The following is a 26,932-nucleotide window of genomic DNA, read 5'->3' on the forward strand; positions in this document are numbered from 1 at the left end:
CCTCGTTTCAATACGGCTCGGGTCACGAATGATCGCGCACCAAGATCATAGATCAAGATCTGGATCACAAGATCTGGGTCGGGACACAGGGCTGCACTAGGCGGGTTGCGCAAGTCGACCAACACAAAAGACTCGGTTCGTCGAGTCGAGGACCGGCTAGGACTGCCCGAGAGATCACATCCGTAATCGGAGATGACGTTGTTCTTGACGTTTTTCAAACGCTATATTCTTACATTGTCATCTCGCACCATGAAACTGTCCAATAATGAACGATCTGTGCCTCGCTATGTTCCTGATGCAAATCGTCACCCTCCAAACCAAAAAAAGAAAATGAAAAACTCTTTGGAGACTAAATGAACAACTTGTCTTCTTCTCGCTGTTTCAGATTACCAGTTTCCGATCGAGGTTTCTGGGGTAGCCAAGGACCATCCTTTCCTTGATGCCGATTCTCTGCAGAGTCTATTCAGGAGGTTGCACGCCTTGAATCGCTGCGCCAACATGAAACTCGACACTCATCACTCCCACCACCATCACACCACCAGCCACAGTAAACCGGTGAGTTGAAAAAAAAAATCGGTCATTCATTCAGGGAGTCGATCGTCCGGTGATTGGGAAAACCCTGCATCCATTTCTCCACGCCACCCGTCAATTTCTAATTACCATTCGACTACTCGAATTACGGTACCAAACCAGTGCCTTCACCAATCATTTGTCGAGCTCGAAATTGTACTTGTTGAAAACCACGCGATTTACCGTCTACATGGTCTCAGCACCAAAGATCCCGACATAGAAAATGGTCGTACTCAACCATCGATAAGAGTCGATGAAGTCTCAGGTGACGGTCAGAGTTTTAGGGACTTCCGATATCCATTTCCATAGTCTTTAAATATTGTTCTCGTGCCAACCTGGGCGTACCTTTTATAACGGTTATTGCCCGCTTCCTCCGACTGGAGTTTTGCGTCGTTTATACTTTGTTGTATCCTAAAAAGGAACCTTACGCGGCATTTAAAATATCCCCGTGAAAAGAAATCGAGGTATGCGATCTTCTTAGGGAGTTGGGTCCTAAATACACCTCGGAAAAATAGCGCAGGTCGGATGGAGACGGTGGAAAAAGACTCTTCGTGGAAGTTGAGCCGGAGGTTGACAAGGCCGTCCGAAGTGGCCCTGCGGACTAATCGCAAATGGATTCCCAGATCCGTACTCTTAGATTAAACTCGGATGGTGAAAAGTGACGGGCTGCTGCAGGGTTTCTTGCCTCTTCCGAGGACGGTGAACACCGAGTCTGTTTTACATACGCCTATTATTATCGCCATCATCCTCCTTGCCTTTTTGAGGCACGACTCGCTGCAGTCCCGTGTACCTTTGCATCTACCTGCAGCCACTTGGTATGCAATCGAGTCGAGGGTCTTATGACACGTTTGAAAACATGGTCATTGTTATGCACACGGTGAAAGCACACAACGCGCTCAACGTACGTTCTGGGCTATTCTTATTACGGGGATCAGCTTCGAGAGGGATCGTCAACGGCGATGCACTTCCCTACGCTTTGAATACCAATCAAACATCATCACGTGATCGGGGTTGCTCAGGGTTGATTACGGCCATTTGTTGCTGGCTCGAAGGCAATCGCGTCGCGTCGTCTGCCGTCATGGGCGTAGGTAAAACGGAATCACTCTGGTCGACGAGAGGCAACTTCCAGGTGACGATGACGATTCGATCATCGTCTGGAAGGACTTGATCCTATACATCGATGCGCCAACTTTCTCGGTGCCTTACGGCGATAATTTGGAATTACCGGAAATAATTTTGTTCGAGTCGAAAACCGGCGATTGCAATTCGGGGTAACACCTCGAGTTTGTAACTTTCATCGCCATAAATGGTTTTGACGTGTGCTTCGAGCTAAATACATTTCACGTTCCTCTCAACTTTGTCCGATTCAGTCGCGCAGGTGCGATCGGTTTCCTTTTACCTTACACCCGTAATCAACTCAGGTCACGGAAACGAGGATGATCCTGGAAAATTATTCGTTATACCCACCTTTCTAACTTCCCCATACTTCCACCCTATACATCGTTCATATTTTCCGCATGCCAGCAGCTGCTGTCCCTTCTGGCTATTCTATGAAATTGTCAGTTGCAGTCGTGGCGAATAAAATATCATAAATCGTTGCTTGTCGGATATAATAGCATTAGAACTTTTCATAGACTTCGTTTTCAATGAAAAATAAATGCCACTCCGTTTATACCGTATTAGCTACGCACGAGGCGATATCAAAATTACGAAAATGATCCTTCGTCTTCCTTTAATACCTTTTATACCACAATTCCCGACCCTCTGAAGTTGGCCGCAGCTCGCTATCCTCGTGGATGAAACGAACGAGGTTCAGGATCCAAGGCTAGGTGCAGTCTCACTTTTTTCAAACCATTCGTCACGCCCCGGCACCGCGGCTCTTTCGCGTCAAACATCGCCGGTAATTACGCATCTCTCTCTGCGTATAAGTTTTACGTATATGTGTATAGTTTGTACGCAGCAGGTATGCGTAAAACACCGAACAGGTTGAAGCCTCGTGTGACAGGAGCGGCAGACAGCGCGGCTCGGCGTGCAGCAGCACCTGTATTTTACTCGACTTAAGCCGCGCTTGCGACTCAAATTGTCTTTAGATCGATGCGGAATGTCAGTCGGACTGACGGGTGCCCGAGGATCAATAAAAAAATCTTTTTTCCAAAACCGTCAAGTTGACCAACGCAATAGCGTGATAAAAATTTTGAATTTTAAAACTCAAATTATCATATTATCAAGTAGGTACTTTTTTCGTGTAAAAATAACAAAATCATCTTGCTTGTAAAATATTTGATCATAAATCAGGTCTGATTATATTTGCGAATGAATTCTCTACGAAATTCTTGGAATTAATTTTTGATATTGCATCGTACAAAAATTTTTGAAATGAACTGAAAAGTAGCCGAGGAAAAGATTGACGTAAGCTAGTAATTTGTGAAAAATTCAGTTTGAAACGAAAATTATCAGCAATCGTTGTATTAAAATTCGAAGTAGGTATATTTGTAAAAATTTTCCACAAAACTATCGAAGAATAAATGTATTGGTAAATTTTATTTTTTCACTCAATAATTTTCGCTCGATTTTATTTATATATTACACAAACACTTGCGGCAAAACGAAGATAGATTGGTGAAAAGTTAGACCGTCGACTTTTGTGTGGCGAATTGATTCGTTTCCCGCAATCTAGCGAGGCGTGGGAAGAATCTGTTATAAGTATATTTGAAACTTGAGCGGTGGCCAGAGATTTGCGGTTATACCGTCGTTTGATATAACGCAAGAAAATAACAACCGATCCGTATTGTTTCACAGTGATTATTAATAACGTAATGAATATTTCAATACCACTACGCGGCTCACGCCTTTGATATACAGCGCAGCAAATCGGCTCAACTCAACGGAGGAATTATACCCGCATTCTATATCTTGGTGCTGCTGCTGGTGCTGCTGGTGAACAGGTTAACAGGTTCCCTACTAGGGGAAAAAGTTGGCTAATATTGTAAGCGGTAATACCGGTATCTCGGAATGTTTAATACATATATGTATACCACAGTTTACCCGCCTGCGCAAAAACCGCCTTCGAAAGACAAGAAAAAAAAAAAATCAAAAAACGAATTTCACTTACTCCGGTTACAGAAGATGTGGAAGCTACGCCTGTGAGAATCATCGACGATCAATATTTTCTGAAAATTCGACGAGAATTGGAAGGAAGAAAAATATCAATCTTGAACCGGTGATTCGTTAAGCACAAAATTATAAACCCACATCGAAGAGAAATAAAAGAAATAAAATAAAATAAATAAAAATAGGAGAGTGTAAAATAAAAAACAGCGGAAATGGTGGAATTTTCTTAGTTATCCATTCGACGCTACGAGGCAATTATTTTATTTTATACCTGCATCGCGCAAAGCAATCGCGGTGTCCTGGCAGTTCAGCCGGTTTTAAAATCGCAGGAAACTGCACGCGCGGATCTCGTTAACGATCTGGTCTCGGTAGATTTCTCGATTTCGAATCGAGCCGCTGCCGCAGCTCTTACACTTGTTGCTTTTATTCTTTCGACGGCGGCTCTTTTTGCATTAACTTTATTCTCCCTTTTTCTTTTCTTTCCTTTTTTTTTTTTTTTTTTTGTGCTCTTTCTCTTTCTCTCTCTATCTTTCTCTCTTTCGTTCAATCGAACGCTGTGTGCCAAGCAGTCTGGCGAGTCTGGTATTCAATATCTCGTCATCGTCTTGTCGGTAGCGTTGCAGTTTTGCGCATGTATGCACCTCGTGCATGGATGCGTTCGTATGCGCGTACACACACGCACGCTTTGTACTCTTGTGTCAGCTAGTTAGATGCGAGCACTCGCAAAGTTAGAACGCGGATGCCCGACGATCCCGCGTATCTCGCACCTCTCTCGTCGATATTTATTTAACATCCTACCGGTCATAAAGACCGCCTTTTACCGATCTCTATAAGATTTCACTCGAGCGCATCTCTCCCGATCTCACAAGCCGCATCATCTTCTTCGCTCCCACTTCGACGATTCTCACCTTGATACATTTACGTTCAATATTTTTGCACAATAATTACTCATGCACATTTATCGATGAAAGATTTTACACCGATCATATATATATACTGTGTAAAAAATTGGCGGTTTCAAAATTGACCAAAATTGGCCGGTGTGGGCTACTGTAGAACAATTTTTGTGCTTGATTGGGAACTTGAAAGTCAGATATAGCTTTAGATTGACAACAGATACTATTGTGTTGACGTTAAATAGTGTTTTACCGATACTAAAAGATATTCTATAGAAGTTCATACAGCATTTGAAACTGCCGTTATTGTAAACAAACAACTTACACTTTTTGGAGCAGGTACAATACGTGACGCATTACAAGAAATTGGAAGAAAATTGATTCGAATTGAACGAAAGAACTGATCAGTATCGAAAGTATTGATTTTCTGTTACGTATAATTGTGTTTTGAGGTAATCGGTAGAATGATTGTAAAAGAGAATCCGATGCATAGGTGGGATATGCACAGGCTACTGGTCACATATAACGGTACCGGTTAGAAATGCATTTTCAACTAGAGTAATCTCATTCCGTGGCTAATAAGTGGTTATGTAACGTCGCTGCTTCGCCCAGAGCATTTATCAAGTCAACGACAAGCACAGTGTGGAATAAGACTTACCGTTCTTCGCGATATCCTCGCCCCCATAAGAAGCGCAACGAATCTCGGAGGATCTTCGCGCGGGTTGCGGGTGTGTGAATTCGAGAATCGCAACGTGGGCACGATGATAAAACGCAGACACGCGTATCATCATCGGTCGAATCGTGGGTGTATCGCCGATTACGTAAGATTTCGTCCTAACGAGGCGAGGAGAGAACTGTTGCTGATGGACGGTGTGTGGGTCGTCACGGTTAAAAGGTCTGTTTATAGGCAAAACCATGGAGGGGAACGGCAATTAAGCCTAAAAGAAAATGGAGTCGGGGTTGAGGTTTCGGATGTACTCGACCCGCATCGTCCGTCGGTGCATGAGGGCTGAATACGTTCGAAAATAAGCGAGGAGTTTATAGATGGAAATAAAGATCGACGGTGGCGTGCAAGTCGCCGGATGTTGTACGTTGATACGAATTTCATTTCACCCCGTTGTTGGAAAATTTGATTAAATTTGGTATTGGAAAATATGTGGTACAAGTAAATATTAAAGTGTTCCCGGTTTCTTGGCAAATTATTATTTTTTTTTTTTTTTCTTGACACTATCGAGACCTCAAAATATCAGATTCATTGGTTCACCGGTATCAAATTATCGCAATTATAGCCGAAAGATAATATTGTACAACCGTAATGAAAAGAAATATTCATTTCGTACTAGGAACTGTATTTTGTTTTTTTTCAATTACGATGTAAAACTGAAGAATGTTACAAGGACTTTATAGCAAACAAAACTAGAAATTTATGGGGACTTGACGAAGTGTGGATACGTGCAGCGGTTCCCAGTCTTGTTTTCGTTATGCATAACTAAAAATACGACATGCGGTGGTCGTGTGTAAGTGGAGGAGGAGGAGGAGGCTTAAAAGGTCGCGTTGGTCCCGTTGCAAAGAGCTGCGACCTAAACTCGAGAGTGAAATTAAAAAACGATAGGAAAAAGCGACGAGAGAAAAACAAAGTAGAAAAGGGGAAAATAGAAAAAAAGAAACTACGGCCAATTCCCTCAGAGGTTAGTGCGCTGCCTAAATTGGTCCACATCGAGAGCTATTAACCCCTCGAGCTCGAGTTACTCGAGTTTCTTTTGCATCCGCCCGTAATTGAGGGAACTGTGTACCGCAGTGTGCAACCGAAGCGGGGCGGTGTGAAAACACCAAAAATGATGCTTTTTCATTAGCCAGTTTGTTTTTGTGAGACGGAAGAAACTCGCGCGTGTTTATTGATCTTATTTTGACGGTATACCAAATGGAAGAGAAACGCAATTTTTTATTGTTAGTAAATTACGGGGATTAGAGATGCGGTAGGTGGGTATTTGGAAATGTACCGGAAGCTTAATTGGCTCGACTTCGGGCATGGATTAAATCTCGAGATCAAAGATATGACGGAAATTGAATACGGAAATTATTGTTTCACAATAAAGAGTCGTATTTAAGCTCAGGTTCCGAGATTACGGTGAGTTAAAAATCATTCAGCGAGTTAGATGCTTCTTTATTCGTTATCCACAAACCCATCGCAACTCAGTTATTTACCTATCCATTATTCGTATCCTGGGTCGTGATCAATTCATTACATCAGGGTGCGGGCTGGATGCAGTTGGTCACCCGTTGACGATAATTGTACCACGCGGTAGTACAAAGCTGTTCGTTGGAGTCGAACGAGCGGAAGTGACGTCAGTCGGTCACCGGGAGCGTTCTTTTGTCCAGCATGCCGTATGTATCGAGAATCGTAGGTTTAAAAAACCTCTCTTTCAAATAAAAAAAAAAAGAAAAAGAAAAAAAGAAAAGAATCAAACGTCGGTTCAACTACTTGCACCCTGTGTACTTATTGCGGCATTATCCAAGTGTCGAAAAGGACGCGGTAAAGAATAATCAAGTATACGAAGATCCTTAGCATCGAATAAGGAAAGACCGCGTCACCGTTATGAAATCCAAACACCGTCAACGACCGTTCGGTATATCTACATCGGCTTGAAATAGACGTGATGGTGGTTGGTATAAGGGCCAGAAGCGAGGCGCAGGCATGCACACGGACGAATAAATTGTCAAAAAAGATTGACCTGGAAAAGCATTCGAAAATGGTTAACCCGTGACGTAGGCGGGCCGCGAGGCCTAAGTTGCCAGTTCTTTTTCGGTACGGATTTTCGAAACCTCGTGCGTAGCGTGCGGGTTTTAAATCGGTCGTCAACCGAAACAAACCGAACGACCGACGTTGGTTACGCGTTAAGTAATCGTTGCCGAAGACCGCCGCAACTGACACCCTAAACGCGATAATTTTAAGATAAGCTATTAATAGGAGGGTCGGGGTCTATTTTTGCGGGCCCAAGCTACTCCCTCGATCGCTGCACCTCAGACTTGTTCTCCTCCTTCTTCTTCTTCTTCTTCTTCTTATTCGTATTCTTATTCTTGTTCTTCCTCTTCTTTGCCAGATTTCTCTTCATCGCCTCAAGTCTCAATGGTGCAACTCATTGCCACCCGCTACTGATGCTGCTGCACTGATGCAGTTTCCGCCAACGAGGACTGTATTTAAACGGCCTACTTTCATCCTCTCCTTTCTACTCTTTTCTCGTCGGTTCTTCTTCACCGATTCGTTAACTTCTTCTTGACAGACGATTTTTTTTTCGTAAACCTCCAATTTCGCACCACTCTTCTCGAGATGATCGCACAACTTCAACTCCATTCTGTAGAGAACCGTTCTGAACTCCATTGTACCGGGGAGTCTCGATTCAGGACGTTCAACGACCTGGAAACATCGAAGAGTCTCGGTAGAATTCCAACAAACTATCAGGCCACGTGTTTCAGTCCATAGTTGAAAATCGGTATAAACTTGTAACTCAAAGCACACTCTCATATCAGTTTCAAGCAATGTATGTAAACATTGCTATTCCAATCTCCACTGATGACATATGCTCAATATATTGACACAATTATTTAATATTCAGTCGAGATAGCAAAGACGAAGCAAAGAAAAGTCACGTTTTCCTCTAAAAGGGATGAAATATATCGGTGCATATTAAAACTCGTTGCAAGTGTCAAACGCGCCAACTTACGACATTGCAACTTTATGATATTAGACGTACACGTAAGCACTGTTGGTTGAATCTTCTTTTCTTTCCGGCATCAAGAAGTCCTGCAGAGATGGTCGGTGTTAATTAGTGCTCACCAGTTCCCAGCGTCTTACACACACACACACACTAACACAGAATATCTTAAGTGGCGCCATAGCGCACGATGATAATTCAACAGTTAGAAAGAGACACGTCATGTTCCACCATTTATCCCGCGTTCTAATTTGTACGGAAAGCACAAGTCGTTAGAGTTTGGAGTTTGCTAGCTATTAGGGACCAGCTGTGACCCGACTCGTTTACCCTCGCGTTTACTCCAACAACCCTGTCCCCTTTCCAATTTTTCGGTAAACACCGTGACGTCACTGTAATGAGTGAATCGGTCACGGGTTCGTTAATTACGGTACACACACACAGAATCTACCACAACACGATGAGTCACCGTGATGGTCTGTTGACCGTTACGAATTCGTTGGCCAAATCGTAGTTCGTCGCTTAATGTTTGCATACTTGAGAACGTCAAAACAACTCTCTCTATCCGCTGTTGACAGGGTGGCGAAGACTCGGACGAGGACAACCAGTGCGCCTTGAGCGAGAACTGGACCTTCGAAAAAAAGACGAGACGGTGGTCAAGGGTTGGCGATGTAACTCAGGCCAACGTTGAAAAGCTCCAGGCGATCGTCGACGAGAACGCGAGGCCAGAGGACGACGACGACTCCCTCGAGGATCGTTTAGAGGCCGAAGAAGCCGAGGATACGATGTTGGACACCCTCAAATACGGCAGTCTTCCGCCTGGTCCGGTTCCCGACGAGCTGGGACCCCGTTTCAGACGAACGGGATCCGAGCGGCTCAAGGACAGTGCCAAGGCCTTCTTGCGCAGGGTAGAGTCCCTGAAGTCGAGGAGGCGGAAGCGGCAGAACCGCGACGGCGTCGTGATCAGCGGTCCTCAGGTCCTCGACGTTATATCCATGCAGCAGAAGATGAAGGACCTAAACTGCGTCGACGTTTCGCCTACCGGTCCGGCGCCCGTATCCTTCAACGACCTTGGGCCCCCCTCGCCCCTCCACCTCCCACCATCACCACTGACGCTTCCGTCGTCGCCCTTCCATCTGCCGGCCTCGCCACTCGCCAGTAACCTCAGTCCATTCGGCGACGATTCCTCGAGTTACTGTTCCGACGGTTCCCAAGGTGGTGGGCCCGTCCCAACGCCCACCAGGACGAAGCTAAACAGGCCCCGTCGTTTCCTGCATCGTGGAACCCGGGAGGACCAAGGCGCCCTCAGTGACTCGGAGTGCCAGCCAACCAGCTGGAGACACAGGTACTTTAAGGACGCTAACAGCAACCACACCAAGGTTCTGGAATACGTCTCGACTCATCCCCAGTCACCGAAGGATCAAACACCGGTCGGTAACAGAGGGGGGAGTCTGAATCTGGGCAAAGAGTCGCAGAGGTACAGGGACAAGTTCAACCAGAGTCAGGAGGAGAAGACTGCCTTGACTACTACCGGTAAACGGGACGAGAGGTTGTACAAAAGCTTTAGACGCGGCAGGGAGGATTTGTACCGGGAAGAGGCGCCTCTGGCTAAGGACGTCACTGTCTACAGAGAGAAGTCCAGGTCCAGGAGCTCAGAGCTTGCCGGAAGCCAGGAGAGCAGCTCGACGGTTGCCAGCAGGGATTCCGACCAGGAAGAGGAGTCTCCGAGACACAAGGGTTCCGTCGTCAGGTGGCACAGCTTTCAGAGGGGATCTCTGTACCCTGAACCTCTCGACCCTCTCTGCTCTCGCGCCATGGCCTCCATGTCCTGCGGGCAGCTGCTGGTCCTCAGAAAGCTTGCGCTGCTCAAGCTCACCGCCTGCATGGAACGGTACTGCCCGACCCATAGGACCGGGTGGAATTGGGAGCTTCCGAAGTTCATACGGAAGATCAAGACCCCCGACTACAAGGACAAGACTGTATTCGGCGTTCCGCTGCTACTGTCCCTTCAACGCACAGGTCAGGCGCTTCCCAAGTGCATTCAGATCGCCCTCAGGTGGCTCAGGGCCAATGCTCTCGACCAGATTGGGATATTCCGAAAAAGTGGACTCAGGTCCAGGATCCAGACGCTCAAAGTTATGACCGAGACCCAGGGTGACAACATCAACTTTGACGGACAACAGGCTTTCGATGTTGCCGATCTCGTCAAGCAGTACTTCAGGGAGCTGCCCGAGTCACTGCTAACGAATAAGCTGTCTGAAACTTTCATCGCTATATTTCAACGTGAGTTTCATTCCACGAGGTGACGCGGTGATTACGATGACGGCTTGTTTCAACTCTTTCACCTCTGACACCATTCTTTTATCATACCTCACAGATGTTCCGGCGGAGATCAGACCAGACGCTGTTCAATGCGTACTTCTACTTCTTCCCGACGAACATCGGGAGGCTCTCGAAGCGCTTCTGGACTTCCTGAACCACGTGGCGAACAACTCGCCTTTCAATCAGATGACCGCCTCGAACTTGGCCGTTTGTCTAGCTCCCAGTTTGTTTCACTTCAACCACACTATGACCAACGTTTCTAACAGGTCTAACAGCGTTTCTCCGAGGCGAAGGAAAACCGTCGGTATACCCGATCAGAGGGAATTGTCCGAGAACAAAGCGGCGAACGACTGTCTTCTGTACTTGATTAAGACGCATCGTGAACTATTCATGGTAAGTGAGATACGTTAGTCAATAGTTTTACTTTGCGATATTCAATCCATCACCTAATCGGAACGATGACTAATCATACGGTTCTTCTTTTTCGCAATGCCCAGGTTTCCTCAGACATGCTTACTCAGTGTCGTTTCAATTACATGGAAGAGAGTGTGCCCGTCGGTTTGGAGGAACTTGGTTCCGAGTTCAAACAGGACTGGAGAGGGTATCTTTACGCTTGTACAACCGCACTGCTGAAGGAAGCTCGCGAAAAGTGAGTAATAGTAATTTTGAACCGAGGTAGTTTTCTTTCATTCCAAGACACCGCACCCGAGGTCGATGCTCCGGGATTTGATAAACAGTTGTTTCTTACAACTCTTGGAAACCAAAAACCGTCCGCGGGTTTTGACAAAGTTTCTCTTTTACCAATGAACAGAAGTCGAGGTTGGGTCAGTATAAACAATCCAGCTGATCCGGGCGTCGAGGTTGCTTACAAAAAAGTCGGAGACGGACACCCGCTCCGATTGTGGCGAGCTTCGACGGAAGTCGAGGCACCTCCAAACGAGTTGCTGCACCGGGTTCTGAGGGAAAGACACATCTGGGATCCTCAACTCCTGAAGTACAGACTGGTCAATAAGCTTGACGCTAATGTGGAGGTGTTCCAATACGCCACCGGAAACATGAGCCCACTTCCGGCCAGGGACTACTGCGTTTTAAGGTAAGACATGACTCCGCTGTTACGAGAATTCCGAAACTTGTAGTTTACCGATTCTAACGATCCGGTTAACCACCCTTCAGATCATGGCGAAATGACCTGCCGAAGGGCGCTTGCGTCATCGTGGAAACTTCCGTCGAGCATCCGGAAGCACCGGTGATGCTAGGCGGTACGCGAGGAATCGTTTTGGCATCGCGTTACCTGATCGAGCCATGTGGCAGTGGAAAATCGAGGATAATGCACCTTTCAAGAGTGGACACAAAGTGAGTAGAAATTCGAGAGACGCCGCGTTTTTTTCTGGTCTAGCTAAACAGTTGGCCGTAATTTTCTCCTTCTTTTGCTGCTTAAAGGGGACGGACACCCGATTGGTACAACAAAAGCTACGGTCATATAAGCGCCCTGCATCTTAGCAAGATTCGTAACTCGTTCAAGCACACCACCGACGGACCTGAAAGCAAGGTCTGAGAAAAGCCCACCGTGCAACAACGAGGAACGTTGTTGCATGGCGGTTCGTCTGGTCAACAACACAAGGAGCGAAGAATCCTGATGGATTTACGGAGGGTTGAGCCGGCCATTGACGAGGAACAGTGAGGAAAGTTCAGTGATAGATCGGTCACCCCTTTGCCACGTGGAAGAACGAATCTCCCGTGCTGTAAACAAGTCAAAATGTATATGCTTTTTTTTCTTTTAAAGTATATCTAGAATCTTTTATCTCGTAAGTTTTAAAAGAATGGCAATCTCGACGGATTGATCTGCGAATTTTTTTTTAACAAATAACTCAATTTTCGCAACGCGGTACTTTTAACGAGAAGATTTTTAAAACGCTTTTTTAAAGTGGTGCGAATACTCGAATTAAAGATATTCTTCCGGTTAGGAGAGGCAGTAAACGAGAAGAAAGCAAGTAAAGCAAATCGAAAGGATGCTAAACAGAAATGATAATTGTTAAGTTGTAAATATTATGTGAGATGGGGAGAAGAATATATATATATATATATATAAAAAACACAAAAACTTCGTACAAGATATTATATATAATCTGAATGTTATAAATGAATGAATATACAATTTTAATATTGAAGTATAATGAAGTTTTATTGTTACTATATAAAAAGTAATAATTATTGATAATAACAGTGAATATATAATTAGGCAATATATAATACATTATAAAAGAGTTATATAAATAATACGCTAAAGAGTTTTATACATGAATATAAATATAAATGAAAATATATATACATATATATATATATTTTTTTTTTTGGACCAAATGCCATTTTTAATTATATATACACAACAAAGTAAATAAATCACATGACGCACGCAAGTATACGCAAGTAATATGTGTAAAAACAAAATAAACTACGCATCTATATATACGCACGCATACACATGCACAAATTATATACCTGTAATACATGTTGACGTTTTTAATCATAAGATAATACTTGTAATATACATATATATGAATGTATGTACGTATTAATGAATGTACCTCATTTATAGTTGAAAATTTACCTCCAAACTGAAATACGCCATAGTGTTGTTATAATATTGAAAAGTTTTGAAAAGCTACGCAAAGCATGACCAATTATCTCAATACGAAAACATCTCGGACCTGAAGAGTTTATTCGTTTGTTTCTTTTTTTGGTTATTTCGCGATTGCTCGTGATTTTCCCACGAAAATTTATATTATATAAATCAAACAACAGAATCCACATTTCTAAATCTTTTTATTCATATATTTCTTGTTCCGGAAAATTCTGGAAACTACCTAGTCTCGTTCTAACTGAACGTTACTGTCGCATTAGGTGATCGTTTCGGTGAGCATATAGCTTTATCACGAAATGCTTGCACCTGGGGACAAATTTCTTCAATTGGTTTGTCAAGGTAATAAAAATTTTATATTATAAGAAAAATTTATGTTCTTGATTCATTTTCGTCAGGAAGGGATTCGAAATTTAGGGACCACGTTGTTCGGTTGGACCCGGGTATTATGAACGAATGCGCATAATATTGTATTCTTACGTGGTACATTATGATGAATGTTTTCTAACTAAAACTAGTCACTTACATTATATATGATTATAGAACTACGTATGCATTCATGGAAGGAAATGTATGAAATTTGTATTCCATATATATAAATATATATTGTATGTATGATATTGTTATATGTTACATTATTATATTACTGATCTAGAATATTTGATGAAATGATATAAATTACGTACATATATATAAACACATATGATATTTATAAATGATGTAAGATATTTTTGTGTCTACAAAAGCCAGTAATGATACAAAAAGGGAGGAAAATGTGTCTTCATGTTACAATATATATGAATATATCGTCTTTATTCAATACAATTCGTGTCTTGATAGGTTGTAAATATGTATATTGTTATGTCATAACGAATATATATGCATATATTCATTAAAAAATGATTTTGATTACTGCTGAATGTTGTTACTGTCAATGCTTCTTGTGGAGTTTAATCAATCAAAAGTACTGAACACAACAAATGATAAGACAAACTCAGCCTGGAATACCTCAAATGTCATGAAGCAATATTCATAATTCATCACTTCTCTTTCCGCTAATATCTGTTTTTAGATAAACATTTCGACCTACTTTCTGAGAAACCAGCATGCATATAGATACACGCTGTATTTAACCCTTTCAGTTTTGCAATTTGGTTTTTTACAGAACAATGCAATAGGCTATCGAAATAAAAAATGGAAAAAAAAACTGACAGATAAGGCGAAGAGTAAACATGGAAAATATCAAGAAACACCGCAGGTATTTGATGTAGTGTTGTGAGAAACAGGGGTATCACATCGTTGATACACTCGATATACGTGCATCTGCGGACAACATCAATTGTCCACAGTCGCCCCTCGCTGCGGACGACAGACATAAGGGTGCAGTCTACAACAACGGATTACCTTCGTGATTTCTCTGGTGATGATCCCACGACGATGTGGATGCGTTTTTCATTTCATGTGAAAGGGGTTGATGTGAAATGTGACACAGTAAACGATTCCCTAAGATCGAGGAATTGAATAATCTGACCCTGTGAATAGAATCTGTGACGAGAAATTTCCGATCTAGAAATAAAGAAAAAGTAAGGCTAACCCATTTGCATTTTTGGCGAAATTTTCGCGACTTTGGAAAGTGCTGGAATAAATTGATTGCGGCGCTATTCGGACGTAATTTTGCAGGAGAAATCGATTGGGCGTAGTCCCAATACGCTGCGATCAACGCATCAAAAGTTACAGCCAAAAAACGAAAACCTGTGTTTTCGACATTTTTCAGCAGGTGCATTTTCCTTCGTAATTTCTCTCCTGTTGATCCCACGCTCTTTTCGCTGCGTTTTCTGAGTTCCTGGGGGTCCAATTAGTCAGAAAAGGGTCATACAAAACGAATCTGAGACCCAAAATTTTTCGTCGAAAAATGACGAAAAAGTAAGGCTAACCCCTTTGCATTTTTGGCGAAAATTTTCGCGATTTTGAAAAGTGCTGGAATAAATTGATTGCGGCGCTATTCGGACGTAATTTTGCAGGAGAAATCGATTGAGCGTAGTCCCAATACGCTGCGATCAACGCATCAAAAGTTACAGCCAAAAAACGAAAACCTGTGTTTTCGACATTTTTCAGCAGGTGCATTTTCCTTCGTAATTTCTCTCCTGTTGATCCCACGCTCTTTTCGCTGCGTTTTCTGAGTTCCTGGGGGTCCAATTAGTCAGGAAAGGGTCATACAAAACGAATCTGAGACCCAAAATTTTTCGTCGAAAAATGACGAAAAAGTAAGGCTAACCCCTTTGCATTTTTGGCGAAAATTTTCGCGATTTTGAAAAGTGCTGGAATAAATTGATTGCGGCGCTATTCGGACGTAATTTTGCAGGAGAAATCGATTGAGCGTAGTCCCAATACGCTGCGATCAACGCATCAAAAGTTACAGCCAAAAAACGAAAACCTGTGTTTTCGACATTTTTCAGCAGGTGCATTTTCCTTCGTAATTTCTCTCCTGTTGATCCCACGCTCTTTCCGCTGCGTTTTCTGAGTTCCTGGGGGTCCAATGAGTCAGTAAAGGGTCATACAAAACGAATCTGAGACCCAAAATTTTTCGTCGAAAAATGAAGAAAAAGTAAGGCTAACCCCTTTGCATTTTTGGCAAAAATTCTCGCGATTTTGAAAAGTGCTGGAATAAATTGATTGCGGCGCTATTCGGGCGTAATTTTGCAGGAGAAATCGATTGGGCGTAGTCCCAATACGCTGCGATCAACGCATCAAAAGTTACAGCCAAAAAACGAAAACCTGTGTTTTCGACATTTTTCAGCAGGTGCATTTTCCTTCGTAATTTCTCTCCTGTTGATCCCACGCTCTTTCCGCTGCGTTTTCTGAGTTCCTGGGGGTCCAATTAGTCAGGAAAGGGTCATACAAAACGAATCTGAGACCCAAAATTTTTCGTCGAAAAATGAAGAAAAAGTAAGGCTGACCCCTTTGCATTTTTGGCAAAAATTCTCGCGATTTTGAAAAGTGCTGGAATAAATTGATTGCGGCGCTATTCGGGCGTTATTTTGCAGGAGAAATCGATTGGGCGTAGTCCCAATACGCTGCGATCAACGCATCAAAAGTTACAGCCAAAAAACGAAAACCTGTGTTTTCGACATTTTTCAGCAGGTGCATTTTCCTTCGTAATTTCTCTCCTGTTGATCCCACGCTCTTTCCGCTGCGTTTTCTGAGTTCCTGGGGGTCCAATTAGTCAGGAAAGGGTCATACAAAACGAATCTGAGACCCAAAATTTTTTTGTCGAAAAATGACGAAAAAGTAAGGCTAACCCCTTTGCATTTCTGGCGAAAATTTTCGCGATTTTGAAAACTGCTGGAATAAATTAATTGCGGCGCTATTCGGACGTAATTTTGCCAGAGAAATCGATTGGGCGTAGTCCCAATACGCTGCGATCAACGCATCAAAAGTTACAGCCAAAAAACGAAAACCTGTGTTTTCGACATTTTTTAGCAGGTGCATTCTCCTTCGTAATTTCTCTCCTGTTGATCCCACGCTCTTTCCGCTGCGTTTTCTGAGTTCCTGGGGGTCCAATTAGTCAGGAAAGGGTCATACAAAACGAATCTGAGACCCAAAATTTTTCGTCGAAAAATGAAGAAAAAGTAAGGCTAACCCCTTTGCATTTTTGGCGAAAATTTTCGCGATTTTGAAAAGTGCTGGAATAAATTAATTGCGGCGCTATTCGGACGTAATTTTGCAGGAGAAATCGATTGGGCGTAGTCCTAATACGCCGCGATCAACGCATCAAAAGTTACAGCCAAAAAACGAAAACCTGTGTTTTCGACATTTTTCAGCAGGTGCATTTTCCTTCGTAATTTCTCTCCTGTTGATCCCACGCTCTTTCCGCTGCGTTTTCTGAGTTCCTGGGGGTCCAATTAGTCAGGAAAGGGTCATACAAAACGAATCTGAGACCCAAAATTTTTCGTCAAAAAATGAAGAAAAAGTAAGGCTAACCCCTTTGCATTTTTGGCAAAAATTCTCGCGATTTTGAAAAGTGCTGGAATAAATTGATTGCGGCGCTATTCGGACGTAATTTTGCAGGAGAAATCGATTGGGCGTAGTCCCAATACGCTGCGATCAACGCATCAAAAGTTACAGCCAAAAAACGAAAACCTGTGTTTTCGACATTTTTCAGCAGGTGCATTTTCCTTCGTAATTTCTCTTCTGTTGATCCCACGCTCTTTCCGCTGCGTTTTCTGAGTTCCTGGGGGTCCAATTAGTCAGGAAAGGGTCATACAAAACGAATCTGAGACCCAAAATTTTTTGTCGAAAAATGACGAAAAAGTAAGGCTAACCCCTTTGCATTTTTGGCGAAAATTTTCGCGATTTTGAAAAGTGCTGGAATAAATTAATTGCGGCGCTATTCGGACGTAATTTTGCCAGAGAAATCGATTGGGCGTAGTTCCAATACGCTGCGATCAACGCATCAAAAGTTACAGCCAAAAAACGAAAACCTGTGTTTTCGACATTTTTCAGCAGGTGCATTTTCCTTCGTAATTTCTCTCCTGTTGATCCCACGCTCTTTTCGCTGCGTTTTCTGAGTTCCTGGGGGTCCAATTAGTCAGGTAAGGGTCATACAAAACGAATCTGAGACCCAAAATTTTTCGTCCAAAAATGACGAAAAAGTAAGGCTAACCCCTTTGCATTTTTGGCGAAAATTCTCGCGATTTTGAAAAGTGCTGGAATAAATTAATTGCGGCGCTATTCGGACGTAATTTTGCCAGAGAAATCGATTGGGCGTAGTCCCAATACGCTGCGATCAACGCATCAAAAGTTACAGCCGAAAAACGAAAACCTGTGTTTTCGACATTTTTCAGCAGGTGCATTTTCCTTCGTAATTTCTCTCTTGTTGATCCCACGCTCTTTTCGCTGCGTTTTCTGAGTTCCTGGGGGTCCAATTAGTCAGGTAAGGGTCATACAAAACGAATCTGAGACCCAAAATTTTTCGTCGAAAAATGAAGAAAAAGTAAGGCTAACCCCTTTGCATTTTTGGCAAAAATTCTCGCGATTTTGAAAAGTGCTGGAATAAATTAATTGCGGCGCTATTCGGACGTAATTTTGCGGGAGAAATCGATTGGGCGTAGTCCCAATACGCTGCGATCAACGCATCAAAAGTTACAGCCAAAAAACGAAAACCTGTGTTTTCGACATTTTTCAGCAGGTGCATTTTCCTTCGTAATTTCTCTCCTGTTGATCCCACGCTCTTTCCGCTGCGTTTTCTGAGTTCCTGGGGGTCCAATTAGTCAGGAAAGGGTCACACAAAACGAATCTGAGACCCAAAATTTTTCGTCGAAAAATGAAGAAAAAGTAAGGCTAACCCCTTTGCATTTTTGGCAAAAATTCTCGCGATTTTGAAAAGTGCTGGAATAAATTGATTTCGGCGCTATTCGAAAGTAATTTTGCAGGAGAAATCGATTGGGCGTAGTCCCAATACGCTGCGATCAACGCATCAAAAGTTACAGCCAAAAAACGAAAACCTGTGTTTTCGACATTTTTCAGCAGGTGCATTTTCCTTCGTAATTTCTCTCCTGTTGATCCCACGCTCTTTTCGCTGCGTTTTCTGAGTTCCTGGGGGTCCAATTAGTCAGGAAAGGGTCATACAAAACGAATCTGAGACCCAAAATTTTTCGTCGAAAAATGAAGAAAAAGTAAGGCTAACCCCTTTGCATTTTTGGCAAAAATTCTCGCGATTTTGAAAAGTGCTGGAATAAATTGATTGCGGCGCTATTCGGACGTAATTTTGCAGGAGAAATCGATTGGGCGTAGTCCCAATACGCTGCGATCAACGCATCGAAAGTTACAGCCAAAAAACGAAAACCTGTGTTTTCGACATTTTTCAGCAGGTGCATTTTCCTTCGTAATTTCTCTCCTGTTGATCCCACGCTCTTTTCGCTGCGTTTTCTGAGTTCCTGGGGGTCCAATTAGTCAGTAAAGGGTCATACAAAACGAATCTGAGACCCAAAATTTTTCGTCGAAAAATGAAGAATAAGTAAGGCTGACCCCTTTGCATTTTTGGCAAAAATTCTCGCGATTTTGAAAAGTGCTGGAATAAATTGATTGCGGCGCTATTCGGGCGTAATTTTGCAGGAGAAATCGATTGGGCGTAGTCCCAATACGCTGCGATCAACGCATCAAAAGTTACAGCCAAAAAACGAAAACCTGTGTTTTCGACATTTTTCAGCTGGTGCATTTTCCTTCGTAATTTCTCTCCTGTTGATCCCACGCTCTTTTCGCTGCGTTTTCTGAGTTCCTGGGGGTCCAATTAGACAGTAAAGGGTCATACAAAACGAATCTGAGACCCAAAATTTTTCGTCGAAAAATGAAGAAAAAGTAAGGCTGACCCCTTTGCATTTTTGGCAAAAATTCTCGCGATTTTGAAAAGTGCTGGAATAAATTGATTGCGGCGCTATTCGGACGTAATTTTGCAGGAGAAATCGATTGGGCGTAGTCCCAATACGCTGCGATCAACGCATCAAAAGTTACAGCCAGAAAACGAAAACCTGTGTTTTCGACATTTTTCAGCAGGTGCATTTTCCTTCGTAATTTCTCTCCTGTTGATCCCACGCTCTTTCCGCTGCGTTTTCTGAGTTCCTGGGGGTCCAATTAGTCAGGAAAGGGTCATACAAAACGAATCTGAGACCCAAAATTTTTCGTCCAAAAATGACGAAAAAGTAAGGCTAACCCCTTTGCATTTTTGGCGAAAATTCTCGCGATTTTGAAAAGTGCTGGAATAAATTAATTGCGGCGCTATTCGGACGTAATTTTGCCAGAGAAATCGATTGGGCGTAGTCCCAATACGCTGCGATCAACGCATCAAAAGTTACAGCCGAAAAACGAAAACCTGTGTTTTCGACATTTTTCAGCAGGTGCATTTTCCTTCGTAATTTCTCTCTTGTTGATCCCACGCTCTTTTCGCTGCGTTTTCTGAGTTCCTGGGGGTCCAATTAGTCAGGTAAGGGTCATACAAAACGAATCTGAGACCCAAAATTTTTCGTCGAAAAATGAAGAAAAAGTAAGGCTAACCCCTTTGCATTTTTGGCAAAAATTCTCGCGATTTTGAAAAGTGCTGGAATAAATTAATTGCGGCGCTATTCGGACGTAATTTTGCAGGAGAAATCGATTGGGCGTAGTCCCAATACGCTGCGATCAACGCATCAAAAGTTACAGCCAAAAAACGAAAACCTGTGTTTTCGACATTTTTCAGCAGGTGCATTTTCCTTCGTAATTTCTCTCCTGTTGATCCCACGCTCTTTCCGCTGCGTTTTCTGAGTTCCTGGGGGTCCAATTAGTCAGGAAAGGGTCACACAAAACGAATCTGAGACCCAAAATTTTTCGTCGAAAAATGAAGAAAAAGTAAGGCTAACCCCTTTGCATTTTTGGCAAAAATTCTCGCGATTTTCAAAAGTGCTGGAATAAATTGATTTCGGCGCTATTCGGACGTAATTTTGCAGGAGAAATCGATTGGGCGTAGTCCCAATACGCTGCGATCAACGCATCAAAAGTTACAGCCAAAAAACGAAAACCTGTGTTTTCGACATTTTTCAGCAGGTGCATTTTCCTTCGTAATTTCTCTCCTGTTGATCCCACGCTCTTTCCGCTGCGTTTTCTGAGTTCCTGGGGGTCCAATTAGTCAGGAAAGGGTCATACAAAACGAATCTGAGACCCAAAATTTTTCGTCGAAAAATGAAGAAAAAGTAAGGCTAACCCCTTTGCATTTTTGGCAAAAATTCTCGCGATTTTGAAAAGTGCTGGAATAAATTGATTGCGGCGCTATTCGGACGTAATTTTGCAGGAGAAATCGATTAGGCGTAGTCCCAATACGCTGCGATCAACGCATCAAAAGTTACAGCCAAAAAACGAAAACCTGTGTTTTCGACATTTTTCAGCAGGTGCATTTTCCTTCGTAATTTCTCTCCTGTTGATCCCACGCTCTTTCCGCTGCGTTTTCTGAGTTCCTGGGGGTCCAATTTGTCAGGAAAGGGTCATACAAAACGAATCTGAGACCCAAAATTTTTTTGTCGAAAAATGACGAAAAAGTAAGGCTAACCCCTTTGCATTTCTGGCGAAAATTTTCGCGATTTTGAAAACTGCTGGAATAAATTAATTGCGGCGCTATTTGGACGTAATTTTGCCAGAGAAATCGATTGGGCGTAGTCCCAATACGCTGCGATCAACGCATCAAAAGTTACAGCCAAAAAACGAAAACCTGTGTTTTCGACATTTTTCAGCAGGTGCATTTTCCTTCGTAATTTCTCTCCTGTTGATCCCACGCTCTTTTCGCTGCGTTTTCTGAGTTCCTGGGGGTCCAATTAGTCCGGAAAGGGTCATACAAAACTAATCTGAGACCCAAAATTTTTCGTCGAAAAATGAAGAAAAAGTAAGGCTAACCCCTTTGCATTTTTGGCGAAAATTTCCGCGATTTTGAAAAGTGCTGGAATAAATTAATTGCGGCGCTATTCGGACGTCATTTTGCAGGAGAAATCGATTGGGCGTAGTCCCAATACGCTGCGATCAACGCATCAAAAGTTACAGCCAAAAAACGAAAACCTGTGTTTTCGACATTTTTCAGCAGGTGCATTCTCCTTCGTAATTTCTCTCCTGTTGATCCCACGCTCTTTCCGCTGCGTTTTCTGAGTTCCTGGGGGTCCAATTAGTCAGGAAAGGGTCATACAAAACGAATCTGAGACCCAAAATTTTTCGTCGAAAAATGAAGAAAAAGTAAGGCTAACCCCTTTGCATTTTTGGCGAAAATTTTCGCGATTTTGAAAAGTGCTGGAATAAATTAATTGCGGCGCTATTCGGACGTAATTTTGCAGGAGAAATCGATTGGGCGTAGTCCTAATACGCCGCGATCAACGCATCAAAAGTTACAGCCAAAAAACGAAAACCTGTGTTTTCGACATTTTTCAGCAGGTGCATTTTCCTTCGTAATTTCTCTCCTGTTGATCCCACGCTCTTTCCGCTGCGTTTTCTGAGTTCCTGGGGGTCCAATTAGTCAGGAAAGGGTCATACAAAACGAATCTGAGACCCAAAATTTTTTGTCGAAAAATGACGAAAAAGTAAGGCTAACCCCTTCGCATTTTTGGCGAAAATTTTCGCGATTTTGAAAAGTGCTGGAATAAATTAATTGCGGCGCTATTCGGACGTAATTTTGCCAGAGAAATCGATTGGGCGTAGTTCCAATACGCTGCGATCAACGCATCAAAAGTTACAGCCAAAAAACGAAAACCTGTGTTTTCGACATTTTTCAGCAGGTGCATTTTCCTTCGTAATTTCTCTCCTGTTGATCCCACGCTCTTTTCGCTGCGTTTTCTGAGTTCCTGGGGGTCCAATTAGTCAGGTAAGGGTCATACAAAACGAATCTGAGACCCAAAATTTTTCGTCCAAAAATGACGAAAAAGTAAGGCTAACCCCTTTGCATTTTTGGCGAAAATTCTCGCGATTTTGAAAAGTGCTGAAATAAATTAATTGCGGCGCTATTCGGACGTAATTTTGCCAGAGAAATCGATTGGGCGTAGTCCCAATACGCTGCGATCAACGCATCAAAAGTTACAGCCGAAAAACGAAAACCTGTGTTTTCGACATTTTTCAGCAGGTGCATTTTCCTTCGTAATTTCTCTCCTGTTGATCCCACGCTCTTTTCGCTGCGTTTTCTGAGTTCCTGGGGGTCCAATTAGTCAGGTAAGGGTCATACAAAACGAATCTGAGACCCAAAATTTTTCGTCCAAAAATGAAGAAAAAGTAAGGCTAACCCCTTTGCATTTTTGGCGAAAATTTTCGCGATTTTGAAAAGTGCTGGAATAAATTAATTGCGGCGCTATTCGGACGTAATTTTGCAGGAGAAATCGATTGGGCGTAGTCCCAATACGCTGCGATCAACGCATCAAAAGTTACAGCCAAAAAACGAAAACCTGTGTTTTCGACATTTTTCAGCAGGTGCATTTTCCTTCGTAATTTCTCTCCTGTTGATCCCACGCTCTTTCCGCTGCGTTTTCTGAGTTCCTGGGGGTCCAATTAGTCAGGAAAGGGTCACACAAAACGAATCTGAGACCCAAAATTTTTCGTCGAAAAATGAAGAAAAAGTATGGCTAACCCCTTTGCATTTTTGGCAAAAATTCTCGCGATTTTGAAAAGTGCTGGAATAAATTGATTGCGGCGCTATTCGGACGTAATTTTGCAGGAGAAATCGATTGGGCGTAGTCCCAATACGCTGCGATCAACGCATCAAAAGTTACAGCCAAAAAACGAAAACCTGTGTTTTCGACATTTTTCAGCAGGTGCATTTTCCTTCGTAATTTCTCTCCTGTTGATCCCACGCTCTTTCCGCTGCGTTTTCTGAGTTCCTGGGGGTCCAATTAGTCAGGAAAGGGTCATACAAAACGAATCTGAGACCCAAAATTTTTTGTCGAAAAATGACGAAAAAGTAAGGCTAACCCCTTTGCATTTTTGGCAAAAATTCTCGCGATTTCGAAAAGTGCTGGAATAAATTGATTGCGGCGCTATTCGGACGTAATTTTGCAGGAGAAATCGATTGGGCGTAGTCCCAATACGCTGCGATCAACGCATCAAAAGTTACAGCCAAAAAACGAAAACCTGTGTTTTCGACATTTTTCAGCAGGTGCATTTTCCTTCGTAATTTCTCTCCTGTTGATCCCACGCTCTTTCCGCTGCGTTTTCTGAGTTCCTGGGGGTCCAATTAGTCAGGAAAGGGTCATACAAAACGAATCTGAGACCCAAAATTTTTCGTCGAAAAATGAAGAAAAAGTAAGGCTAACCCCTTTGCATTTTTGGCAAAAATTCTCGCGATTTTGAAAAGTGCTGGAATAAATTAATTGCGGCGCTATTCGGACGTAATTTTGCAGGAGAAATCGATTGGGCGTAGTCCCAATACGCTGCGATCAACGCATCGAAAGTTACAGCCAAAAAACGAAAACCTGTGTTTTCGACATTTTTCAGCAGGTGCATTTTCCTTCGTAATTTCTCTCCTGTTGATCCCACGCTCTTTTCGCTGCGTTTTCTGAGTTCCTGGGGGTCCAATTAGTCAGTAAAGGGTCATACAAAACGAATCTGAGACCCAAAATTTTTCGTCGAAAAATGAAGAATAAGTAAGGCTGACCCCTTTGCATTTTTGGCAAAAATTCTCGCGATTTTGAAAAGTGCTGGAATAAATTGATTGCGGCGCTATTCGGGCGTAATTTTGCAGGAGAAATCGATGTGGCGTAGTCCCAATACGCTGCGATCAACGCATCAAAAGTTACAGCCAAAAAACGAAAACCTGTGTTTTCGACATTTTTCAGCAGGTGCATTTTCCTTCGTAATTTCTCTCCTGTTGATCCCACGCTCTTTTCGCTGCGTTTTCTGAGTTCCTGGGGGTCCTATTAGACAGTAAAGGGTCATACAAAACGAATCTGAGACCCAAAATTTTTCGTCGAAAAATGAAGAAAAAGTAAGGCTGACCCCTTTGCATTTTTGGCAAAAATTCTCGCGATTTTGAAAAGTGCTGAAATAAATTGATTGCGGCGCTATTCGGGCGTAATTTTGCAGGAGAAATCGATTGGGCGTAGTCCCAATACGCTGCGATCAACGCATCAAAAGTTACAGCCAGAAAACGAAAACCTGTGTTTTCGACATTTTTCAGCAGGTGCATTTTCCTTCGTGATTTCTCTCCTGTTGATCCCACGCTCTTTCCGCTGCGTTTTCTGAGTTCCTGGGGGTCCAATTAGTCAGGAAAGGGTCATACAAAACGAATCTGAGACCCAAAATTTTTCGTCGAAAAATGACGAAAAAGTAAGGCTAACCCCTTTGCATTTTTGGCGAAAATTTTCGCGATTTTGAAAAGTGCTGGAATAAATTGATTGCGGCGCTATTCGGACGTAATTTTGCAGGAGAAATTGATTGGGCGTAGTCCCAATACGCTGCGATTAACGCATCAAAAGTTACAGCCAAAAAACGAAAACCTGTGTTTTCGATATTTTTCAGCAGGTGCATTTTCCTTCGTAATTTCTCTCCTGTTGATCCCACGCTCTTTTCGCTGCGTTTTCTAAATTCCTGGGGGTCCAATTAGTCAGGAAAGGGTCATACAAAACGAATCTGAGACCCAAAATTTTTCGTCGAAAAATGACGAAAAAGTAAGGCTAACCCCTTTGCATTTTTGGCGAAAATTTTCGCGATTTTGAAAAGTGCTGGAATAAATTAATTGCGGCGCTATTCGGACGTAATTTTGCAGGAGAAATCGATTGGGCGTAGTCCCAATTCGCCGCGATCAACGCATCAAAAGTTACAGCCAAAAAACGAAAACCTGTGTTTTCGACATTTTTCAGCAGGTGCATTTTCCTTCGTAATTTCTCTCCTGTTGATCCCACGCTCTTTTCGCTGCGTTTTCTGAGTTCCTGGGGGTCCAATTAGTCAGGTAAGGGTCATACAAAACGAATCTGAGACCCAAAATTTTTCGTCCAAAAATGAAGAAAAAGTAAGGCTAACCCCTTTGCATTTTTGGCGAAAATTTTCGCGATTTTGAAAAGTGCTGGAATAAATTAATTGCGGCGCTATTCGGACGTAATTTTGCAGGAGAAATCGATTGGGCGTAGTCCCAATACGCTGCGATCAACGCATCAAAAGTTACAGCCAAAAAACGAAAACCTGTGTTTTCGACATTTTTCAGCAGGTGCATTTTCCTTCGTCATTTCTCTCCTGTTGATCCCACGCTCTTTCCGCTGCGTTTTCTGAGTTCCTGGGGGTCCAATTAGTCAGGAAAGGGTCATACAAAACGAATCTGAGACCCAAAATTTTTTTGTCGAAAAATGACGAAAAAGTAAGGCTAACCCCTTTGCATTTCTGGCGAAAATTTTCGCGATTTTGAAAACTGCTGGAATAAATTAATTGCGGCGCTATTCGGACGTAATTTTGCAGGAGAAATCGATTGGGCGTAGTCCTAATACGCCGCGATCAACGCATCAAAAGTTACAGCCAAAAAACGAAAACCTGTGTTTTCGACATTTTTCAGCAGGTGCATTTTCCTTCGTAATTTCTCTCCTGTTGATCCCACGCTCTTTCCGCTGCGTTTTCTGAGTTCCTGGGGGTCCAATTAGTCAGGAAAGGGTCATACAAAACGAATCTGAGACCCAAAATTTTTCGTCAAAAAATGAAGAAAAAGTAAGGCTAACCCCTTTGCATTTTTGGCAAAAATTCTCGCGATTTTGAAAAGTGCTGGAATAAATTGATTGCGGCGCTATTCGGACGTAATTTTGCAGGAGAAATCGATTGGGCGTAGTCCCAATACGCTGCGATCAACGCATCAAAAGTTACAGCCAAAAAACGAAAACCTGTGTTTTCGACATTTTTCAGCAGGTGCATTTTCCTTCGTAATTTCTCTTCTGTTGATCCCACGCTCTTTCCGCTGCGTTTTCTGAGTTCCTGGGGGTCCAATTAGTCAGGAAAGGGTCATACAAAACGAATCTGAGACCCAAAATTTTTTGTCGAAAAATGACGAAAAAGTAAGGCTAACCCCTTTGCATTTTTGGCGAAAATTTTCGCGATTTTGAAAAGTGCTGGAATAAATTAATTGCGGCGCTATTCGGACGTAATTTTGCCAGAGAAATCGATTGGGCGTAGTCCCAATACGCTGCGATCAACGCATCAAAAGTTACAGCCGAAAAACG

General features: G+C 42.8%; 1 protein-coding gene across 6 annotated transcripts in view; it reads left to right on the plus strand.

The window, feature by feature from the left end:
- Positions 1-14,159, plus strand: part of cv-c (crossveinless c) — a 186,760-nt gene extending 172,601 nt beyond the window's left edge. For all 6 annotated transcript variants that reach the window (XM_069137569.1, XM_046633897.2, XM_046633896.2 and 3 more), the window contains 7 exons: positions 386-555; positions 8,866-10,570; positions 10,665-11,002; positions 11,107-11,258; positions 11,421-11,702; positions 11,783-11,962; positions 12,050-14,159. In XM_069137569.1, the coding sequence (XP_068993670.1) occupies positions 386-555; positions 8,866-10,570; positions 10,665-11,002; positions 11,107-11,258; positions 11,421-11,702; positions 11,783-11,962; positions 12,050-12,164 (2,942 nt within the window). In that variant the 3' untranslated portion in view covers positions 12,165-14,159. The remainder of the gene's footprint in view (positions 1-385; positions 556-8,865; positions 10,571-10,664; positions 11,003-11,106; positions 11,259-11,420; positions 11,703-11,782; positions 11,963-12,049) is intronic.
- Positions 14,160-26,932: the final 12,773 nt, after the last annotated feature.

This window comes from Neodiprion pinetum, chromosome 7 (assembly GCF_021155775.2).
Source record: "Neodiprion pinetum isolate iyNeoPine1 chromosome 7, iyNeoPine1.2, whole genome shotgun sequence".
In the NCBI taxonomy this organism is placed as follows: domain Eukaryota; kingdom Metazoa; phylum Arthropoda; class Insecta; order Hymenoptera; family Diprionidae; genus Neodiprion; species Neodiprion pinetum.